General features: G+C 55.6%; 1 protein-coding gene across 4 annotated transcripts in view; it reads right to left on the bottom strand.

Moving 5' to 3' along the window:
• Nucleotides 1-2,206: 2,206 nt before the first annotated feature.
• Nucleotides 2,207-9,563, bottom strand: part of LOC104556171 (discoidin domain-containing receptor 2) — a 61,933-nt gene continuing 54,576 nt past the window's right edge. For 3 of the 4 annotated variants that reach the window (XM_062011823.1, XM_062011826.1, XM_062011824.1), the window contains exons 15-17: nucleotides 8,483-8,717; nucleotides 5,677-5,826; nucleotides 2,207-4,564 (exon numbers count right to left, since the gene is read on the bottom strand). In XM_062011823.1, coding sequence (XP_061867807.1) covers nucleotides 4,424-4,564; nucleotides 5,677-5,826; nucleotides 8,483-8,717 — 526 coding nt within the window. In that variant the 3' untranslated portion in view covers nucleotides 2,207-4,423. Of the gene's footprint in view, nucleotides 4,565-4,892; nucleotides 4,931-5,676; nucleotides 5,827-8,482; nucleotides 8,718-9,563 lie in introns of all 4 variants that reach the window. The other variant, XM_062011827.1, reaches the window with a different exon arrangement.

Below are 9,563 nucleotides of genomic sequence, written 5' to 3'. Positions count from 1 at the left end.
GCAGCCCCAGCACCGGTGGGTGTCACAATGGGCTTTGTGTCCAACACAGCTCAGGGAGATCCCGACCAGCTGAGAGCTGGGCACAGAGGAACCTGCTGAGGGGCACCAAGGGCAGAGTCCTGCAGCTGGGGAGGAACAACCCCCTGCCCCAGCACAGGCTGGGGGTGCCCTGCTGGAGAGCAGCTCCAGGAGAGAGACCTGGCAGTGCTGGCTGATAATAAACTGCCCATGAGCAGCAACGTGCCCTCGTGGGCAAGAAGCCAATGGCAGCCTGGGGGCAGCAAGAGAGTGTGGGCAGCAGGGCCAGGGAGGTTGTGCTGCCCCTCTGCTCTGCCCTGCTGAGGCCTCATCTGGAGTCCTGGGGCCAGTGCTGGGCTCCCCAGCTGCAGAGGGACAGGGAAGTGCTGGAGAGAGGCCAGTGCAGGGCCAGCAAGATGCTGAGGGGACTGGAGCATCTTCCTTGTGAGGAAAGGCTGTGGGACCTGGGGCTGTTTTATCAGCATTTATAATACCCACAGGGTGTTTGTCAGGGGGATGAGGCAGCACATTTTGTGTTGTCTCCAGTGCCAGCACAAGGGGTGATGGGATGAAGCTGGAACACAAACAGTTCCCCTGGAACACCAGGAGCAAGTCCTTTGGTGCTGGGCTGAGGGAGCCCTGGCCCAGGCTGCCCAGGGAGGGTGTGGAGGCTGCTCAGGAGGTTTCCAACCCCACCTGGACACGTTCCTGTGCCCTCTGAGCCAGAGGGACCTGCTTTACAGGGGCTGGGGCTGGAGCAGCTCTGCAGGGCCCTTCCAGCCCCACCACCCTGGGATTCTATGAACTGAGGCCATTCTGAGGGTGCAGCCCAGGCAGGACCCAGCCTCTCTGCACACACACAGCCACCCCCACACCCCTCTGCTGAGGACACCCCAGAGCAGAGGTTTAAGGGGTTCAGCATGGTGGAAGGCTCAGCTGTCCTCTCCCTGCTCCTCCCTGGATGGCTGTTTGATCCTTCACTGCTTCACACAGGATAAAGGTTCCTGTCTCCAGCATCACACCCTCATGTTGGTCTGTGTGTGGTTTCACCCCCTCAGCTGGGGCTGGGTCTGGGACACAGGAACCTGCTCACTGAGCTCAGCCTGGCTCCAAGTGTGCTGGGGACTTATGGAACCAGGAAAGCACTGACCCCAACCTTCCTGGCCTTTTCCAGAGCTCCTAAGGAGAGCTTTCAGCCAGCCAAGGTGCTTCTTCCCAGTGCCTTCTGGTTGGGAGCAACTGACAGATGTTTCCAGGTCAAGTGGGCTCAGCTTGGAGTGACTGGGAGTGACTTGGACAGTTACAGCACCAAGGGCAAAACCAGCAGCAACTACTGTCCTGCCACAGTCCTCTGCAGCCTTGAAGAGCTCAGCCACACAGCTGGCACCTACCTCAAGGGACTTGGAAGCACAGAATAGAAACATTGGGGTTGGCAAAGCCCCTGAAGCTGCTGCAGTGCCAGCCCTGCCCTCACCCTGCCCAGCCCAGCACTGACCCACGGCCTCAGCACCTCAGCCCCACGGCTTTGGGATCCCTCCAGGGCTGGGCACTGCCCCAGCTCCCTGGGCAGCCTGGCACAGGGCTGACACCCCTCTCAGGGAAACAGTTCTGCCTCAGCTCCAGCCTCAACCTCCCCTGGGGCAACTCCAGGCCACCCCAGGGCTGCAGGGTAGATGGGTCTATGAGGGTCTTCTCAGAGGTGCACAGTGGGAGATCCAAGAGGGACCAGGCACAAGATGTAACAAGGGGAAGGCCCATGGGACAGAAGGAGAAAACCCTCTTCCCCACCCTGAGAGAGGCCTGGCACATGCTGCCATCTCCCTGCTGGGAGATCTTCAGGGCTGAGGAACACCAAAAGCACCCCAGTGCAGGTCTGAAGTTAGCTCTGCTTTCAGTGCACAGGCAGATTAGAGCTCACAAAGGTCCCTCCCAGCCCAGAGCTCCCTCTGAATGTAACATGAACTGCTTACTGAAATGCAGCACCATGTTCTCAGCAAGGAACAACCAGCCCAGGCTGTGCAAGGCCCCTGCAGCCCCCTCAAAGCTCAGTCCTTCCCACAGCCAAAGCCTGGGGCTGCTCCTGCCATGCCCAGGAGCCACAGACAGCACAGAGCTACTGCCTCATCATCAGACCAAAGAGGCAGCTCTCAGTCAGACACCTGAGTGAAAGGAAGAGGCAGAAGCTCCCTTTTGTCAGAGTTATCATTAGAATTTATTAATAGGAGAGAAACTTGGTATGTCAACATGTGAAGGGAGGAACAGCACAGCCCCACACAACAAGTACAAAGCCCATCCAGGTGACATTACAGTGCTCTGGTGTCTCTGAGGTACAGGAGATCACACCCAGGACTGGGGATCACTTGGCTGGCACAGGACAGAGGCACTCCAGGCACACAACCCATGTGTGGTTTGCCACCCTCCAGTGCCCCAGAGCCGCAGTGGGACCACACTGGCTCTGACTCCCACAGCCCAGCTCCAGTCAGACAGGGCACATGTGTGAGGGCAGCATCCCCCTCCCAGCAAAGGGCTGAACCCCCCCAGCCCCCTCTCACCAGCAAAACAGCTGTCTGGGGAGAGAGTCACCCCATGGCCCTTGCAGGGAGGGGAGATGACATGGACCCTCCAGCTCCTCAGCAGGCAACAGGGCTGAGAGGTGCAGCTGGGCTGGATCTGCCAGTGCAATCACCTCCCATCGAGCCCGTGGCACTGGGAGAGTCTGTTGTGCCCAGGGAGCAGGAGGCAGCTGCCAGGCCAGGAGAAGGCTTTTTCTTTCACCCTATCCTCCTCTGTTCTGGCATCCCCTCTCTCAGCAGAGCCCTCAGAGCACAGCCAGCCCTGGGACTAAGCCAGAGACGATCCTTCCTGGCAGGAGGCGATGCTGGAGGCGGGTGCTGAGCTTCCACCTTCTCCCAGCTCATGAAATACTCAGTTTGGTCCTAAGTATTTTGCTAAAGGATTAGAGGGGGAACAGCAGAGTATTCCCCAGGCACCTGGTAAATCCACCATGGATTTATTGTAGAAATGAGCTGAATCCTCTCACTCACTGCAGCTGGAGTGGAGAGGCCTCAGACACGGAGCTGTGTGTGACAGGACAGAGCCCCAGCCCCAGCTCAGTGAGGAAACGGGCTCCTGGCAGCCAGGGAGAGCCCAGAACCCAACCCCAGGGGATGAGTCAGTCCCAGCTCCTGAGGGCAGCTTTGATGGTGGCAGGGAAGGAGCCCAGGCTGAAGGGCACTCACTGAAGCTGCCCAGGGAGGGGCTGGAGGCTCCTTCTTGGGAGGTTTCCAAACCCCCCTGGACACGTTCCTGTGTGACCTGATCAAGGTGGATCTGCTTGAGCAGGGCTGGGCCTGGATGAGCTCTAAAGGTCCCTTCCCATCCCCACTATTCTATGCTATTTGAGTCTAAGCTGCTGCAGCCCTGGAGAGCCCTGGGGGGGTGTGTGTGTGCCCCAAAGGCCCCAGCTCAGCTCCTCCTCCCCCAGGAGCTCTGCCCAGTGCCACAGCAGGTTCTGCTCTCACCAAACCTAAGTTCCCTCTGTACATGTAACAGCATTGACTTAGAGATCTCATATTAATGGGTACTTAATACAGGATTAATTGCACATCAGTCCATTGTGGCTACAAGTTCCTTAGGCTAATAACTCTACATAGTGACAGTAGTACAGTCTCAGCTACTTTTCAATACAAACTCCCTAGCCTTAATTTGCAGGGCTACAGAAGATCTTTTACCTCAGTGACCTTCCTGACCCTTAACATTCATTCTTTTCTATCAAAAAAAACAAAATCCAGTGTGGGGAAAATGCACATGTCCAACAAAAGCAGTGCTTAACAACCACAGGAAAACAGAGCACGAGCCTGTGCTCTGGGACCAACGTCTGCAGAGCCCGCTGGCGTCACTTCCCAACGGCTGCTCAAGTCCAGGAAAGCATTTCCCAGCTCCAGACACTTGCAGTGTCTCACTCCACAGCCTGGCTGCAGCCAGAGGGTGCAGAAACACTCACTGAATGTGCACAAGACTTGCATTGGGTCGAATGGAACAGTTGGAGGAGGGTGAAGTCTTTCCCTCGTGTCAATCCGCTGGCAGCTCCGGGTTCCACCCCCAGCCCCTCCCAGTTCTACTCATTTGTTTTGCCCAAAGGTGTGTGGGTATCTAAACAAAACCCCTCTCACAGTATTCCCAGGAAATGATTCAGAAGAGGAGATGATCTGTTAACCACGTGAGATCCTCTGGTCCTGTGTGTCAGACCATGGCCAATAGAACCAGCAGCTGCCATGGACGTCTCAACTTAAACAGGGTACAGTCGAGGGAGGAGAGCAAGGTGGCCTGGCCATCTGCCCAGGAGGTGCAGGCAAAGAGAGCCCAAAGTCACTCTGTCCTCAACACTTTGTCTCTTTTGCTGCAGTCAAATGTTGGCTTCCATTTGTTCCAGCAGGAAGCGGTGAATCGTGTCGAAAGTGGGACGATCCTTTATGTCCCTGCTCCAGCACTTCAGCATCAGGTCAAACACAGGGTTAGGACACAGAGGAGTCTGGGAGAGATAGATCTGAAAGGAAGAGAGGTTAACAGCTGTTTCATTGGGTTTTCAGAGCAGAACCTTTGCTACATGAACACCACAAGGACAGGGAGAGGTTCCCAAGACGTTGCCACCATGCAGCTGAGCACCAGCCCGGCAGGGGAACGTGGCTGGAGCTCTGACAGCACCACACACAGACACTGAGCCAACTTGGCTGATGAGCTGCTCCCAGAACAGTCCTCTGTCCCCCCAGCAAACAGGAATGGCTTCAGAGAGATCTGTCCTTCCAAGTGGCAGCCAAACACAAAGCAAAGCAAAGGCAGCTGCAGCACAGAGAGGGGCCAACGCTTGCACTCACCGCAGACAGCCCGTGGGGCTTTCCAAGCTCCGTGGCAGCTTGGTGGCAGGGACAGAAAAAACACCTTTTAGAGCTCAGCTAAAGCACAGCTTGGCACAATGGTTCTTTCCCCCCACCCCTGAGGTCAATAGGCTTGTAGGCCCTTCACTAAACCATGAGGATGAGGGAGACAGGGAATGAAGCCTCCCATGGTGTTGTACCCTGGGCTGGCTTTAACTTCAGTGCCAGAGGTGAATTGTCAGAGCACAGCAAACTGCTGGGGACTGGCACCACACTTGGGTGGAGGGAAGCTCAGCACTGGTGTCTACTGAAGGCAGCAGTAGCAGAGGGCACAGTCCTGCCTGGGAGTAAGAGGGGACAGAGTGACACAGAAAAGCCTTTCAGATGGCCAAAGGCTTCTCAGCCTCTGTGGAGATAGCACAGGGAGCATCTGAGCTCTGGGAGCTCCTTCCCCACCTTGGCTTCCTCAGCCTTCAGACAAAATGCTGCTGGGAGAGAGATCTGACAAAGGGAAAGAGCAAAAGGGTTATGTTGGAGAGCCCAGCAAAGCTAAGGAGGATGGGGCAGATGGAAACAGAAGGGGCTTGTGGTAAGGAAGCAGCACTGGCCATGCCCAGATCCTCCCAGCAGGACTCCAAGAAAGGGAAGGCAGGGCAGTGAGCCTTAGAGATATGGGAAGAGAGGTGGGACAAGCTGCAGAGGGTGAGTGCTGGGAGCACCAGAGAGGCCCTGGGGAGGTCCAGCAGGATGTGAGGAGGTCAGAGGGTCCTGTTGGCTTCCTTACCTGCCTGCCCTGGCTCCTGAAGAACTCTCCTGTGTTCTCAATGACCTGCTCATCCGTGAGGAGGCTGTAAGGCTGCTCCTTACACAGGACAAACATCTCCCAGAGGGTGACCCCAAATGCCCAGACATCACTGGCTGTGGTGAACTTGCCCTGTGAACAGAAAGGATGTCAAAAGCCCAGGTTGCTCACAGTGCACCATCCAGCAAAAACCATCTCAGTGCACACCCTCTGCAGCTGAAGGTGAGGATGCAGAACCCAGCAGAGGCACAGAGCACACAAAGGGGCCAAGGCATGACCTGGCTGCTCTGTGGGGCAGGGGCAGCACATCTGCAGGGCCCACAGGACAGAGCTAGTGCAGTGTTCACTGGGACAAGCCTCCTGAGGCAGGGAGCAGAGAGAACTGTTCCTCCTGAGCAGGTCTGTTTGCAGCAGTAGGAAAATGGCCTGTGGCAGGAGGGTGGATAGCTGCAGCCTGTCTCCACCCAGAACACAGGAGTGCAGCACAGGAAAGCCTTTGAACAGGGTGAAGCAAAGCCCTTGGGCTGAAAGCAGAGGCAAAGCAGACTCCAGACAGGCCAAGATCATTTTGATCTCTGCACACACATGAAGCTGGTGACAGCCTCCTTGCTGGCTACAAAACACATGCCCACACTTGCCATGTGTGGAACAACAGAACAACTGTGGGCTGGAGGCTTGTTTGGGCAGCAAACATCCCAGACTTGGACTGCACAGGCTTATCTGGCAACCACAAGAGCCTGCCAGTGTTTGTTCACACCAGGGTGATGGGAGGGAGCTGTGGTTTAGATGCAGCTCTAACCAGGAAAACAGGGAGAATTCAGCAAGGCTTGAGCCTGCCAGCCTTCAGAGCAGAGGGGATGACAGTTGTGGGTCTCAGAGAGCATGTTGTAGGAAAGTATCACCAGGTGATCTCAGCAACCAGCTTGAGAGGAGAAACCTTGGGTTGAATATGAAGGAGCTGCCTCCAGAGTGGGTGTGTTTGGGCTGATGAATAATCTCCCAAAGGGGAGACAGCAGGACCCTTAAACATGAAACAGAACCCCACCTCAAAACCAGAGCTGGCACTCAGAACTCATGATGGACTTTGGTCCCTGCCCCTCTCAGCTTCCCAGCTGGGCAAATAGGCACAGAAAGGCAGCTCCCTGTGACTGCAGGAGGAATCCTGAATGCCAGGCACAGAGGAGAAATGAGGCTCCAAATGAGGGCTGAGGGATGGGATGGCATCCAGAGGGAAGTGAGCCTCATGAGCTTCAAAACAAGGCCAAGTGCATGGTGCTGGCACTTGGGCCAGGGCAATCCTGGGTATCAATCCAGGCTGGGGGATGAAGGGATTGAGGGACTTGGGGGTGCTGGTGGATGAAAAGCTGGGCATGACCTGGCAGTGTGTGCTCACAGCCCAGAAGGCCAACTGTAGCCTGGGCTGCAGCCAGAGCAGCAGGTCAAGGGAGGGGATTCTGTTGTGGTGAGACCCCCCTGCAGTGCTGGCTCCAGCTCTGCAGCACCAACATCAGGAGAACAGGGAGCTGTTGGACTGAGTCCAGAAGAGGTCACAAAAGTGACCCATGGGCTGGAGCCTCTCTCCTGTGAGGACAGGCTGAGAGAGCTGAGGGTGTTCAGCCTGGAGAAGGCTCCAGGGACACCTACAGCAGCCTTTCAGTATTTAGAGAGGGCCTACAGGAAAGCTGGGGACAGACTTTTTAGCAGGGCTTGTTGTGACAGGGCAAGGGGTGATGGTTTTAAACTAGAAGAGGGGAGATTTACACTGAATAGAAGGAAGAAATTGTTTTGATGAGGGTGAAGCTCTGGCACAGCTTGCCCAGAGGGATGTTAAATGCTCCATCCCTGCAAACATCCAAGGTCAGGCTGGACAGGGCTCTGAGCACCCTCATCTAGTTGAAGATGTCCCTGGTTGGACTAGGTGACCTTTAAAAGTCCCTTCCAACCACAACCATCCCTGATCTGTGCTGTATTTGCAAGGGCATCTTCCTTTCTCAGGTATGAATGATGTCCAATGTGATCTAACAGACCCCTCCCCTGGAGCCACTTGCAGGATATGCTTTCACAGACTCACAGCATGGTGGGGTTGGAAGGGACCTTTAGAGCTCATCCAGCCCAACCCACTGCAGAAGCAGCTCCCACCTAGATCAGGTCACACAGGAACGTGTCCAGGGGGGTCTTAAAGAGCTCCAAGGAAGGAGCCTCCAGCCCCTCCCTGGGCAGCCTGGGCCAGGGCTCCCTCACCTCAGCACCAAAGGACTTGCTCCTGGTGTTTAAGGGGAACTTTTGGTGTCCCAACTTTTGGCCATCACCCCTTGTCCTGGTACTGGAGGTAACAAAAAAGTGTCACCCCATGCTCCTGACAAACACTCTTTAGGTACTTGTAAGTGTTACTGAGCTCCCCCATCAGCCTTCTCTTCTCCAGGCTGAACAGCCCCAGGTCCCACAGCCTTTCCTCACAAGGAAGATGCTCCAGTCCCCTCAGCATCTTGCTGGCCCTGCACTGGCCTCTCTCCAGCACTTCCCTGTCCCTCTGGAGCTGGGGAGCCCAGCACTGACCCCAGGACTCCAGCTGAGGCCTCAGCAGGGCAGAGCAGAGGGGCAGCACAACCTCCCTCACCCTGCTGCCCACACTCTTGCTGCCCCCAGGCTGCCATTGGCTCCTTGCCCACATTGCTGCCTCAATGCTTTGGTGCTGTGAGCACTGTGACACACACACATGTCACTGCTTCAGTGACAGAAGGAAAAACCAGAGAGGAAGGGAAGAAGAGCATGCTTTGTGCAGCCCTACCAGGAGGATGCTCTCCCAGGCCATCCAGCGGATGGGCAGCACAGCCCTGCCCTGGATGCGATAGTAGTCGCCGCTGTAGAGGTTCCTGCTCATGCCAAAGTCTGCGATCTTGATGGTGTAGGTGCTGCCCACCAGGCAGTTCCGAGTTGCCAGGTCTCTGTGCACAAAATTCAGGGATGCCAAGTACTTCATTCCAGAGGCAATCTGGGTGGCCATGTACAGCAGGTTAGAGTGGCTGCAGGAAAACCACAACACACAAAGTGACTCGGGAGAGCCCCACGCTCTGGCACTGGATGTGTTACACTGACTTGTTCCTTTTGGTTTGGGCTGTTAGCAGTGACAACAACCTGCCTAGTTGAAGGATACCAACACTCCCACCTGCCAGGCTAAGCCTGAGCTGACTAAGCTGTCCCTGCAGCTCAGGGCACTTGGACTTTGCCATCCTTTAGGTTTTTAACATCAAGGGCTGATCTCCAGCACATCCACACTCCAGAGAGTGGCCATCAAAGCATCAGCTTTTTGTCTGCAGAGAGACATAAAACATGAGGCTGTGCCATCTCAGAATCTTGTATCTTAACAGCTGCCCAGCCTGGTATTTGGACACTGCCACTGCTGCAGGTTTGATGTAAGGATGGCACTTGAAACCCCAAGTAAGCTCTCTTTAATGCTGGTGTGCTTAACACTCCTGAAAACACCAACAGCTGCACTTTCCAGCCAGTATCATCTCAACTGCCACCTCAGGGAGATGCAGACAGTCACTGGTGAAGCTGTGTGACACAGTCTGGGCCCTCTGACTGTCAGCATTCCTCAGACACTGTTGTTCTGTGATGCTCAGGTTTGGTTCCCACTGCACAGGCTCAAATGCTTCACACACCCAACCAATGTAACATCCTGCTCCCAGCCCCTCTGATGAAGGTCAGAAGAGGAAAGCCTTCCTCTCCTCCTCTGTGTGCTGGGGGTAATGCCACAAGCACAACCATGTTAACTAAGTGGCACTAATGGCATGCACCTGATGATAACAGATGCAGTGGAGCTGTTCTAACCAAGAGCTCAGGGACTCAGGGGCAGCCCCTCAGAGCAC

The sequence above is a fragment of the Colius striatus genome, chromosome 19 (genome assembly GCF_028858725.1).
Source record: "Colius striatus isolate bColStr4 chromosome 19, bColStr4.1.hap1, whole genome shotgun sequence".
Classification (NCBI taxonomy): Eukaryota; Metazoa; Chordata; class Aves; order Coliiformes; family Coliidae; genus Colius; species Colius striatus.
The sequence above is the reverse complement of the archived record's forward strand: the minus strand, read 5'-3'. Positions and strand labels throughout refer to the sequence as shown.